The sequence below is a fragment of the Antechinus flavipes genome, chromosome 2 (assembly GCF_016432865.1).
Source record: "Antechinus flavipes isolate AdamAnt ecotype Samford, QLD, Australia chromosome 2, AdamAnt_v2, whole genome shotgun sequence".
In the NCBI taxonomy this organism is placed as follows: Eukaryota; Metazoa; Chordata; class Mammalia; order Dasyuromorphia; family Dasyuridae; genus Antechinus; species Antechinus flavipes.
The window spans coordinates 614622532-614636448 of NC_067399.1; the positions used below are offsets into that span (position 1 = coordinate 614622532).

The 13917-nt window shown below is 39.8% G+C and overlaps 1 protein-coding gene across 3 annotated transcripts in view; it reads right to left on the reverse strand.

Annotated features, from left to right (window-relative positions):
- Positions 1–13917, reverse strand: part of CRTAC1 (cartilage acidic protein 1) — a 181731-nt gene that overhangs the window by 47767 nt on the left and 120047 nt on the right. For all 3 annotated transcript variants that reach the window (XM_051981823.1, XM_051981826.1, XM_051981825.1), the window contains exon 4: positions 450–586. In XM_051981823.1, the coding sequence (XP_051837783.1) occupies positions 450–586 (137 nt within the window). The remainder of the gene's footprint in view (positions 1–449; positions 587–13917) is intronic.

The window sequence follows — 13917 nt, forward strand, 5'->3', positions numbered from 1 at the left end:
TCCTCAGGGATAACTCCCCTTGAATTCAGAGCTGACCAGGCAGCAGCTGGGCCCCTGATTTAGTGATAACTGTTTATAAAGTAGAGAGGGAGAAGCGAAGGAGCAGGTGACAGGAGGCATAAATCACTTCCACACTAAGAATTTACCCGCAGCAGCAACAGCAGCCGAGCTAACTCGGAGAGGGGCTCCAGCATGGTAATAGCAGGAACCAGAGTGGAGAGACCCTCGCTGTTCCTCTTAGTCCCCAGGGGGCCTGGGTTCTGGGAATTCTGCTCCCAGTCCCTTCCAGTTCACATCCAGTGTTCACTGGACTCAGCAGAGGCTAGGAAAGGAAGGTTTGTTTAACTGGTGGAGCCCATTTTCATTTCTGTCTCTCATTTTCATTCTAATCTTCTCATCTTATTCCTTTAAGCTTGCACACCGTATATCTCGGTGTTCCTCCAACTCACCGTCCTGTCCACACAGGCCACGGAACGGCCGGCAAAACGGCTGGCCACCCCACGACGGACGTTGACCTCGTCACTCAGGATGTCCTCCCAGCGGCCATTCCGGAACTTGAACAGCTTGTCCGTGTAAGTGGCAACTCCTAGAAAGAGGATGGGAAAGGATTTGCAAAGCTGACAGAAAGTCCAAGGGCACTGCCCAGCACCTGGCCAGGGCTTGCCCGCCTGATGCCCACCAGGACTCTTCCCTCCCTTCCAATATAAAGATGTCATTTGAGATATGGGTGGATACAATCTCCTGCCATGAAGAAAAGAGTCCAGACCTATTTCTAACAGGATGCCCAACAACTGGGGAATGGTTTAACAAATTATAGTACATGAATCTAATAGAATACTATTGTGCTGTAAGAAATGATGTAGGGTACAGTTTCAGGGAAACACGGGTAGATTTGTGTGAACTCACACAGAGCGAAGTGAACAGAACCTGGACCATAATTTATGTAACAACAACATTGTAAAGAGCAACATCTTTGAGGGACTGGAGAAGTCAGATCAATGCAGTGACCAGCTATGATTCTCCAGAACTGATAATGATGCATGCTACCTACCACCTGACAGAGTGGTGTGTGTGTGTATATGTGTGTGTGTGTGTGTGTGTGTGTGTGTGTGTGTGTGTGTGTGTGTGGTGCATATATATTTTGGAAATGGACAATGTGGGACTTGGTTTCACTTGATTTGAATATTTGTGACAGGAATTTTGTTTTTTTTTCTGAATGGAAGTGGAAGGAAGAAAAATAAATAGATTTTTTTAATTGAAAAAAAAACCAATTAAGTAAAAGAAAAGTGATTCTGTTTAGCTATTCAATAATAATGACTCAAATCAGAGATTTACAGAATCAGGAAAAGAAAAGGTAGTTGATGCATCCAAAACATGAGGGGCTCCAACTCTGAACAGAGATTGATCACTTCTAGCATCTAGAAAACAGGAAGGCTGAGGACTCTTTTTCAGTGGCACAAAGGGCACTTTCTCTTTAGAAAATTTTTAAAAAAGACATTTGGGAAGGGTCCTGGCAGGAAGGAGACAGGAAATATGGTTTAGAAAAACAATTTAAAATCAGCAGGCCAATTTTCAAGGTTCAGCTCTGTTTTTTAATGTCTGTAAGAGATTGGGCAAATCATGTAACCACCCTGGATCTCAATTTCCATATCTATAAAGTGGAGTTGAACCAAATGACCTTTATTGTCTATTATAATTCCCCAAATCTTATAATCTAGGGTGAAGATTTCCCTAGGGACAACCCCAAGGCCTCTTTCTGTTTGAATTGGAAATCCCTTAATGGAAACTAGGAAGAATTCAGTTCAATTTATAGTATTTATTAAATACTTAACTATTTGTGAGAAACAGAGCTAGGGCCACAAAGACATGAATGGCTCAATAACTTGAGTGGTACCTACTGACTCCTTCAAGCTCAGTTCTTCCCCTTTACCCTTCTTTCTCACTTTTCTTCTTTTATTAAAACATCATTGAAATAAAAACAACCAATGTTCTCATTTGTAGGCAGGCATGGGAAAGTCTGGGAAGAAAAGCCAATGAAGGGAATGGATGAATTTTTTAAAAAATCATTTATTAAGTACTTCCTTTATGCCAAGCACTGAGGATAGAAATAGGAAAAAGTCAGAGTTCCTGCTCTCAAAGGGCTTCCATTCTAGTTGAGGGAGGTAATGTTTAAAAAAAAAGAGAAAGAAAGTTTAGTTCTGGGGCAGAAGGAAAAGACTAGGTATTTTCAGAGTGCAATAGTGGGGCTAATGGCAAGGCTAAGGGATCCTTAGGATCCTGGACACTAGTCAGGAACTTATAAGAATTGGATTCTAGTATTGGCTCTATGATTCTGAGAAAGTAATTTTCTTTCCCCTAAGCCATAGTTATCTCATCCTTAAAATGAATAAATTAACTCTAACATTCTCTCTAGTCCTTTCTTTTACTCAATAATTTTTAAGGTGACTTGCTCTGTGACACTTGCTACTAAACTTTGAAATGATTTGAAAAGAGCCAGTAGCAGGATAGTTTCAAGCTAATGCTCAGGATGCTCAGGCCTGAAACCATATCAGATTTTCAGAAGGAGGAGCTGGAGTCTGAAGAAGAAGTAGCTGCTTGCTCTCCAAAGAACAATGATGAGACCCTAGAGGCAGTGTCGGGTGAGAGATTATCCAGTAAAGGTCAGGGGAAAATAAGACTGAGTAGTCATGGTTGCTGAGGGGTACTGAGGCCACTATTTGTCAAGATGATAACAGAGAGGTCTGCTGTCTTCCTGGAGCTTGTACCTTGGATGTGACAGAAAACCTCCTAAGATTTGTCAGACTGGATGACTACTACCTATTCATGGTGACTCACATGGGCATACGTGTAACTGCCAAAGGAAATAAAAGCATTGATAAAGGTGGTGAAATTTTCTACAAGAAATTGAAGGCCTTAAGTGTACTGCTTGCATTCTCATGACTGTTACAGTTTGAAGAAAAAGATTTAAAAAGAGGAAGATTTGGGACACAAATAGCTTGTTTAAGGAGAGGGTTTCTGTTTTGAATTTTTGGACCACAACTTAAGATGGAAGAACGACAAGTTCCTAATCAGGGGTGGAATCCACCCAGCAAGCATTGGTAAACACAGATTGACTGCGCTTTGCTAATCTAGTAAAAAGGGCTATAAACTAAGGAGGAAGGGAGAAGATAGTGGAAAGTGTCTACAATTATCAATGAAGGAGTATACACAGAATATAACAGTAAATTAGAGATTATATGCAAAGAGGCAAATTTGAACCTGTCTCTTCTCTGTGTCTCTGTCCCTGTCTCTCTCTGTTTCTCTTTCTCTCTCTGTGTCTCTTTCTGTCTTGTCTCTCAGACTTAGAGGGATGAGACCAATGAATAGAATATGTCTCTGGAAGGGTATATTATAAACAAAATCAACAGGATAGGTTAAAAAGGATGGAGGAAGAGAATATGGTGGCATAAAGTCTATTAAAAAGAAATATTTATACTCATGTGAGGAAATCCAGGAGCAGAGAGGAGAAGGAAGAATATTTTGATGAAGATCAGTAAGGGCAGAAACAGAAGTGATATTGTCACTGGAGTAGATTACAGACCCCCTAGACAAAAAATAGAGAATAGACGAGTTTGCCAAATAATGAAGCATGACAGAGTCATGATGGAAGTCTCTGATTATCTCAACTAGTGAAGGCTTCTCTCTGTCCAAAGCAAAGAGAATGATGGTTTCCTGATTTGCCTTGATAATTTCATCCTTCAAAAGGTGGAGGAAACAATAAAGAGAATTGGTATTCTGCATTAAATTCTCCCCCAGGTTACTTGGTGGAAAATATTGGGAACTTTGGAACTTTCTTCTTAGTAATATGACAAATATTCCACAGACTTTGGATGCTTTAGAGAAAAGATAGGTCGGATTCCACATCTTAAAATTCTAAAGGGGGAAGTTGGTCCAGGAGGGAACTTATCAAGGATGAAAGGCACAGAGAAAGTCAGGTGTGATGATGGAAATTTGTAATCCTTATTATTCAGAGGCTGGAGACAATGAATCCTTATTTTGGGGAGTTCTGAACTACAGTGTGATCAGAACTGATCAGATGTCACCATAAAATCCCATGACAGTGTGATCGCATTCAGCCTTTGTTCTTCTGTTGTTTTATTATTTAGTTGCTTCAGTCATTTTGTGATGTCATTTGGAGTTTTCTTGGCAAAGATACTGGAGTACTTTGCCATTTCCTTCTCCAGCTCATTTTACAGATGAGGAAACAGAGGCAAACAGAGTTAAGGGTCATAAAGATAGTAAGTATCTGAGATTGGATTAAACTTTGGAAACATCATCTTCCTGATGTTTCCCATTTCATGTCTGGCACTCTATCCTTTGCAGCACCTACCTCCCCATCAGGCTGCCTAAGGAAGTGCAAACTGGTCCATTTTGGAAAAATAGAAGGCGTTCCAAGCTTCCATACCGAGAAGTATTAAGATTGGTCCCTTGAGTGGGCCCTGTGTCAGTCTCGCTTCCAACTTGGGTGAGACAGGGAGTCACTCGGTCAACTAGAAATTATGAAAAACCTGCTATGTGCAGGGCACTGTGTTAAATTCTAGGCATACGAAGAAAGGCAAAAACAAATACTTTTTGCCCTTAAAGATTTCACAGATTAATGAAGGAGAGAGGGCGACCTGGCTTTTAAAAAGGCCCATAAAGAAACAGTCCTGATGAGGAAGAACAGAGGACCCATTTAGTGAGACCAGGAGGGATAAATAAGGAACTCATGCACCAGCTTAATTTAAAAAAGATGTTTACAGAGAAGAGATGTAATACCATGTAATGAAGGAAGGAAAAGGCAGGAGTTCTTCAAGCTCAGGATAAATTGAGACTGTAAGTGATTCAAAGGACCAAGGTAAGGAGGACCACTGCCCAATAAGGAGGAGATGGCAACTGAAAATGGACAGAAGGTGGAACTGAATAGCTTTTATTTTTATTTCTTTGTCGAGGTAAGTGATATTTAGATTGAAAATGATAGTACAAAGTGGATCACAGGAAGTTAATATTCCAAATAAGTAGAGACATAGCAAGGGAACGCTAGCTGCTTTAATGAGTTCACATCGCTAAGGCCAGATGAACTACAACCTCCAATCCTGTAAGAACTGGCAAATGTGATTATTGAACCAGTGTCGGTGACCTTTGAAAGATCATGAAGAATGGGAAGGCAGCACTGGAGAAGAGCAAATATTGTCCTGATTTTCAAAAGAAGGAAGAGAATAAAGTCTGCAAAGAATAGACTAGTGAGTTTGACTAGGATTCCTGGCAAAATTCTAGACTGCACTAGGGGCCAATGAACATCTAGAAAAGGAAGCATCGGCCAAAGCCAGCATAGCTTCATCAAGAACAAAATATGTTAGACTAACCTCTTTTTATTTTTTGACAGGGTTACTAGACTGGATCAAAGAATGCTATATATCTAGACTTAATCTACATTTTAGCACAAACTTTGGCAGTTTCTCAAGATGTTTTTGTGAATAAGCTAGGCTACATGCTAGTGTCCTTACGTAAATTTAAAGCTAGTTGGATGGCCAGATCCAAGGAATAGTCAACTTGAAAAGAAGCATCTAGTGGAGTGCCTCAGAGATCTATGATTGGCCTGGTTATGTTTTAACACTTTTATCAATGACTTGGGTAAAGGAATTGCTTATCAAACCTGAAACCGACTCCAAATTGAGAGGAATAGCTGTCATTATTTGGATTATTATGCTCCACTCTAGGTACCTCATTTTAGGAAGGACACTGATAAGATGAAGGGTATTCAAAAGAGATCAATCAGAATGATGAAGGTTCTGAAGATCATGACATATGAGGAGAGATGATTAACCTGGATGTTTAACCTGGAGAAGAGAAGATTTGCAGGAGATATGATAGCTGTCTTTAAGTACCTGGAAGGCTGTCCGTGGAAGAAGGAGTATTAGATTTGTTTTGTATGGCCCCAGAAGATAGAACTACTACAGGAACAATGAATAAAAATCATCAAGGCAAATTTAGGCTAAACATAAAGAAAAAATGCCTAAAAGTTAGAATATTTATAGACAATTAGAAAAGTCTAAAATTAGAATGGATGGTCTCAGGATGTAATGGGCTCCTCTTTATAACTGGAGCTTTAGACAATAATTGGATGATCAATTATTGTTGATGTGGTCACAAGAAATCTTGTTCAAGTATAGGTTGAATTAGTTGGCCTCTGAAGTTTTATTTAGCTGCAAGATCCTATAATTGTCATCTCTACTTTGATCTATAGGCCTCCATAGTTACTTACGTTGTGAGGAATCAGATTTTATTTTTGCTTTAACACTTATCTGGGGTTCACAGATTACCTTCAAGGTCAACACTGACCTTGATGATACTTAGCAGACTAGGGCAAGGATCTGGGTAGGGCAGACCTCAAAACTGGAAATAATGACTAGTCATGATTATCAAGAACTTTTCTCGTAACCATATCAATTTAACAAATATTTATTATGCGCTTATTTTATACGAGGCATTGGGATTACAAAGACAAAAAGGAAGTCTCTCTTTCCCCAAAAGTGAGTCACCACTATTTATGGATGAAGAAATTGAGGCTTAAATTTGCCTAAGATCACGTTGCTAGTAAGTGGCAGAACCAAATTTATTTGTGGTTTGTTTGTTTTCTAACTCCCAGTCTAGAGATCTCTCCCTCTTTACTTCTCCATGGAGACATTCTTGGTTCAGTTCAATCCTGCTGTCTAAATGATTCCTGGAGAATGTTACCGTACATCACAGAAGACATTCCAAGAGAGAAGAGATCTCAAGAGAATCAGGGACCCATATTGTTTTCCTACCCTGCCCTCACTGGAAAAAACCAAGAAGACTTTGTTGAGGACTTCTATTTTTCTTTGCTTTTTTTTTATTGAAACAAATTGTTTTTATATATCCTTCATTATCAAATATATCACTATCACTTCCCCTTTCCAGCAGGATATAAGAAATATCTTAAAAGAAAAAAATCTGTTTAGCAAACCTTTCCAATACATCAACTATAGCTAATTGAATATTCAATATTCCATACCAACAGTCCCTTACCTTTTGCAAAGAAAGGAGGAAAGTACATTTTCTCAACTATTTTCTAGAATCACATTTAATCATTATTACATGGCATTCAGTTTTGTTTTGTTTTCATTTATGGATATATTTCCACTATAGTCACTACACACACACACACACACACACACACACACACACACACACACACACTCTTGGATCTGCAACTCATGTCTTCCTATAATTTTCTGAATTCTTTATATTAAGTGTTTTTTATGGTGCTGTAATATCTCAGTATAGGATTATAGATGATAGAACTGGAAGGGACCTCAGAGGTTGCTTACCCTATTCTCTCACTTTATAGATGAAAAAACGGAGGTACAAAGAGGTTTAAATGACTTGTATATAGTAAATACCTGAGATAGACTTGAAACTGAGGTCTTTCTGACTCTTAAATCCAGTACTCTATTTTATACATCACAAACTTTATATTCATGTACCACAATTTGTTTAGCTATCTTCTCATTGATGGGCATTTACTTTGTTTCCAAATCTTTGCTAACATAAAAAAGAGGTGCTATGAATAATCTGGTACACATGGTATCTTAATTTCTTCAACCTCCTTGGGATATTTATCTTGAAGTGAAATCTTTGGATTAAAGGTATGGACAGTTAAATCGCCTTTTGAGCATAATTTCAAATTGCTTTTTAGAATTGTTAAGCTAATTCACAGCTGGGTAAGGACTTCTTGGTGCTTCTTTTCAGAATTTGCCTCAGAAGATGTAATTGTTATCTGGGTCTGAAACTGTCCCTGAAGACAGCCCCTCTATGTCCCTGGCTAAACCCTGAAGAGGTTTCCACATCTCCTAAAGCAAACATGGCATAATAGACAGTGCTGAGCTTAGTTAGATAAACTTGGTTAATCACATGGATGCTTTATTACTCATCTTCTCTTATAATTTTTCAGTCCATTTTTCATTGGTTTGTCAACTTATGTTTTTCTAGGTTTTAAAATAGAAATTTCTTATTGAAATCTTTGGTGATTTTAGCACTTTCTCTTTTTTATTCACCTGTCCCTCATTTTATGATTCCTATTTTGATGATAGATTTATACTTGGGGCTGGACCCCAATGCTGTCCCATCTCTTTCTATGATGGAGAATTTACTTTTCATCAGCCATATTCTCTGCTCCAAGTAATTTTGGGGGAGGGAGAACTGGTTTCCCAATATAGCTTCATATGCTGGTCTTCTACTTCTGTTTCCTCTTATTCTTTAATTCTCTGACTAAGCTGTCAGTATCTGAAACTTTTTGAAAGATTGAGAGAAAGAGGATACATGTTTGGAGGATAGCCTCTATTGCTTTGGGGTAAAAGAATTACTAAGTCAACCCAGGCAGAAGTGAAATATGACTGTTGTTCAGTTATTTCAGTTATTGTTTACTGATTTTATTCTGTGACCTTATTTAGAATTTTCTTGGCAAAAATGCTGGAGGAGTTCATCATTTCTTTTTCCAGTTCATTTGACAGATGAATAAACTGAGGCAAACAGAGTTAAGTGTTCAGGATCACACAATATCTTATGCTGGATTTGAACTCAGGGAAGATAAATTTTCCTGATTCTAGAAGCTGTGCTCTATTCACTTGGCTACCTAACTGCCTGAGGAACCATGGTCCACCCCTCATCTTCTTCTGCACCCTCAAAGTGACTGAGCAAAATCAATGTCTACTGCTTTTTGCAACAGAATGACAGAGAAGGACAAACGTGGGGTGCACTATCTCTGAAGTCTCTAAAGCCGCAAGGAAATCCCTGAATGAGCAGAGGCTCATGGGTCAGTTTGTGTCCCATTACTGGGTGGAGGTTGCTGAAGGAGGAGTATTGAGTGAGCTCTTTAAGGTTTATCATTTATCACTGTTAGTTCAGAAAGTGTTACTTTGTTGGAGTCTTTCCTTCCTTGTCCTATTGGATACAGTTGTAATTACTCTCCCTTTGGTGCAAAATTCTACTTTGACAGGTTTTTTTTTTTTTTGAGAGAATGAGGATTGGAGAAAATGTCTATTCTTTCATCTTGTTGGATACATAACTCAGCCTTAAATTTAGGCTTCAATCCTAACTGTTAACACTTACCAGTTTTGTGACCTTTAAATTCCTCAATTTCCTCATCTGTAAAATGGAAGTAATAATATCTACAGATACCTAGATGGTGCAGATAGAACTTGGAGTTAGGAAAACTCATCTTCCTGAGTTCAAATCTGGTGTAACTGTGTGATCCTGGGCAAGTCACTTAACTGTGTTTACCTCAGTTTTCTTATCTGTAAAATGAGCTGAAAAAGGATATGACAAACTACTTCTGTACCTTTGCCAAGAAAACCCCAAAATGGGGTCACAGAGACTTTGACATGACTGAAAAATACTTCAGCAAAGTACCTATTTCATAAGAGTTGCTTCTAGGTTCAAATGAAATAACACATGAAGGTTTTTATCTATACAGGGTATCTCAAAAGTCAGAGTGCAGTTTTAGAGCTTTGATAGCTTACAGCTGCACTAAAACTTTTGGGACACTATCTATTATTAATATTGTAGCCTGGAGAGGTACTTTCTGAGGAGATGCTGTCCATCCCACATTACTGAGCCTTTTATGCTTTTTTTCTATCTCCTTCCTTCATATACGATATCCCCTGCACTTAGCTCTCAAATCAGAGGCTCTTTGGGTCAACAGAGGCCCTCAAAGTAATTTCCCCGGGGAGTCTCAACCTGGAAATTAGTGTTTAAGAAGAGAGAATGTTGTAGCACTCACTGACCAAGCTAAATGGTTCTGGTCTGTGCAGAGAGTATTTAAGGAGATTCCATATACTAGAGCTTTAACTAGGGCAGGGTGACTAGAGCTTTGCCTCAGGGTACCAAATTTAGAGGGCACTGACTACACTTATAGTTTTTCAAGAATATAGAAACAATAGAATTTAGCATCTAGTTAGCAAGAATAATTAGTTAAAATAGAAAGCTACCAGATGGCTGGCTGCAGTAAACTATCACTTCTCCACCGTGTTCCCCTCCCTACCTCCCCCATCCCAACTGAAGGCACATTTCCTGCCACATTCCCTGGGGTGCAATTTGTGGTAGCTATACTTCTGCCAGATACAGAGGCTGCTTTGAATAGGCTAGAACTTTAGGGCCTGGAGAGAAGAAGGGGCTCTAAATTTTCCCCACCCCAAGAACTATGCAACCCCAGGGCCCCAGTCTTGCCTTGAAGCCCTTCATCCCTCGGTGCTACTGTTCAGACAGGATCTGAGGCCAAAGGGAAGAAGGGCTGGTTTTGATTTCTGTGGCCTCTTCCTCTCTCTTCAGCCCTTTTGGCTTAAGAGCTGACCAGGGACACTCAGAAGAATAAACTAATTAAGGTAAAATGTGCAAGAGTGGTGCAGAGCCTTGTAGATCATAAATGGGAACGGCAAAATCAATGGCAGCCCTTCCGCAGGCGGCAGCAGAGGGGCCTGGGCGACAGGAGTAATGGGACTCCATGATTTAGGAAGAGCAAATGCTCTGGCAGCTGCAACCTGGGTAATTAGGTGTGTCAGGAAGACAGATAAACAGTGAGCCGTGTGGGTCGATGGTACAGGTAATAAACGCCCGGGCGCTTGCCCCTGGTCCGTGTCAGCACGGCATCCCTCCCGCCAGCTTCTTGTAGCTGCGGGCTGGTCTGGGGTGCCTCACTGGGGGCCAGAGGACAGGGGAGGCTGCTGGGAAACCAAGGACCTGCCTGGCTCTCCTGGGAGAGGACAGGTGAGTGAGGAGAGCTTGGAGGGTTGGGATGGGTACCTGGACCATCCACAGCCCTGGAGGATCCCAGGCCACTGTGAAAACTTGCTATTAACAGGGCACTTAAGGGAAATCTCTTTTCCTTTTTTTTTTTTTTTTTTTGGCATGAGTCCTCAGACTGGTAGAAGCTTCTGGGTTCGATCAACCAACAGATATTTATTGCTGAGACAGCATGATTTAGAAGTGAGTGTTGAACCTGGCATCCCAAGAGTATAAGATTTAGTGCTAGAATTGACCTGAGAGGTCAAATAACATAACACCTTTCTTTACAGATGGGTAAACTGAGGCTCAGGAAAGTCTAGTGACTTATACCTACTTCCCAGGGTGATTATGAAACTCAAATCTTAAAGTCTGTATAAATGTTAACTATTCTTAGTGCCCTCAGTCACACAGGCAGCATTTGAACTCGGGATTTCTGATTCCAAATCCACTGCTCTCTCCATCATTTACACATTAGCTAAATCCTGGCTCTAACACTTACTAGCTATGGACAAGCAAGCCCCCTGTGCTTTCTAACCTGTAAAAGAATCATGATATTTATACCACCTCCCTCACAGGACCATTATAAGGAAAGGACATTGTGAACCTTAAAACACTATCTAAATGTCTTATTATTACTGTGATTGTTATTATCATTTCCAGTTTATTGTGTGTTTCAAGCACTGCACTAGGTCCCATGGGGAAATAAGACATGTGCCATCCATTCCCAGAAAGTTATAATTTAGCTGGAAAATCTTTTCCTGATATCTCCATGACTAACTCTCTAAATGATCTTCTAGCCATTTGGTACATACATTATATATATATATATACCAACACACATATAAACATATGTGGGTATATATATATTCTATCAACATAGACTAGACTATAAGCTAGTTGAGGGCTGGGGTTGTTTTTATGTTTGTATACCCGGCAACTACTACAATTCCTGGCATATAGTAGGTGCTTAATAAAGGTTTGTTGAATAGCTGATAAAAGTACAAAGCTAAGCAACACCAAGCAGAAATTCATAATATGTAATGAAGCAGTGGAGGATTAAATACAAAGTGAAAGGTGATAATAAAAGCTTGTATTTATGTAACACTTTGAGTTCTTTTCTCCAAACAACTCTGTAAGACAAATAGTAGTGTACTGTTGCCTTATCCCCATTTTATAATTAAGGAAACTGAAACAAACAAAATTTAAGAATCTGAGACCAAATTTGAATTCGGGACTTCCTGAATTCTAGGACAATAAGGGAAAATCAGGGGATGGCGAACAGACAAAATTTGACTGGGAGGGAGGAGAAGGAAGGGAATTCACACTGCAAAACAGAGAGGAAGAAATCTGGAGAAGGGAATTGCTGTCAGACTGTGGAAGGCCTTGAATGCCAACTTAACAAACCTGGATTACAGATAATGGAGAGTCACTGAATCTTTTTCAGCCAGAAACATATAACCTGAAGGTAAAATGTAGCTTTAAGAATATGGGATTTGGCATTTAAAGATCTGTATGACATTGGTCAGTCATTTCTTCTTTGCCATGTATAAATGAAGGCACTGAAAGTAGCCCTGGGGGATGGAAGACTCAGTGCTTGGAATCAGGGAGATGAAGGTTCAATTTCTGTCTCAGTTCCTTGCTTAGTAGTGTGATCCTGAGAAAGTCACTTACTGCTGAATCTGTTTCCCAATCTCTGAAATTAAGAGATTGGAGAGGATGGCTTTAAGAGTTCCTTTCTAGCTCAAAATTGGTGATTCTATGTTCCCTAGGATCTCTTCTGGGGCAGTGAGGCAGGACAGTGGAGAGAATGTTGGGAGCTTAGACCCGAGTTCAAATTTGACCTCAGACACTTACTAGCTCAATGACTCTGGGCAAGACATTTAGCTCTATGTTCCTCAGTTTCCTTATCTGTCAAATGATCTGGAGTAGGAAATGGCATCTTTGCCAAGAAAACCCAATATGGAGTCACAAAGAATTGAACATGACCAAAATAAATGAACAACAAGAAGAATTTCTGCTAGTTGTAGCAATCTGACGTCAGAGCAAGGTTTTAGGAAAGTTGAAATTGGCAGTAATGTGCAAAAGGGGAGTTGGGAGAAAAAGAAAGCTTGGAGCCCAGTCCAGGCAGAAGGTGATAAAGGGCTTGATAATGGTGGTTGTTGTAGGAATGGAAAGGAAGAGGCAGATTCAAAAGACACATCAAAGAAGGATCTACAGGACTTGGGAAATGACTAGATATGGAGGGCACAGGAGAAGAAAAACTTAATAAGACTCCATGCTTTCTAGCTTGGATAATTAGAAGAATTGTGTGTGAAATAGGGGCATCAGGAGGGTGAACCCATCTGGGGAAACATACAAGACAATAGATCAGAGAATTATAACTAGAAGGGACTTTAGAGGCCATATGGCTCAATCCTTTCCCTTTATAGATGAGAAAACTGAGACCCAAGGAAGGTTAAGTGTCTTGATATTACTCAGGGAGTATCAGAAACAGGATCTGAATTTAGGTTTTTTTTTTATGTCAGAGATAGTGAACCACACTGCCTTCCAGATGTTAAGTTCTAATTTAGATCTGTGAGATTTGAAATAATGGTAAGAGTACACAATAGGAAAATCAGGAAGACCCACAATTTTGAAGTTCAAGAGAAAGATCAGGGAAGGATATATAGATTTGGAAGGTATTTGCATAAAGGTGATAATTAAAGCTATGAGAGCTAATGAGATTTCTAAGAGAAAGAACATACAAATACAAGCAAAGAGCAAAGGACTGAATAATAGGGAATGTTCATGTTTGGGGGATGGGAAGAAGAGAGACCAGTGTAGTAGTAGGTAGAGAAGTAGTAACACACACACGCACAGAGAGAGAGGGAGGGAGGGAGGGAGGGAGGAAGGGAGGAAGAGAAAGAGAGAGAGAGAGAGAGAGAGAGAGAGAGAGAGAGAGAGAGAGAGAGAGAGAGAGAGAGAAGGAAAAGGAAGTAAAGGAAGGGGAGTAAATTGAGGGGGAGGGAGAGAAAGAGAGAAAACACACCAAGATATTCTCTAACCCAAGGGAGGAGAGAGTTTTAAGGAGGAGGAGGGTGGCCATCAGCTAATCAA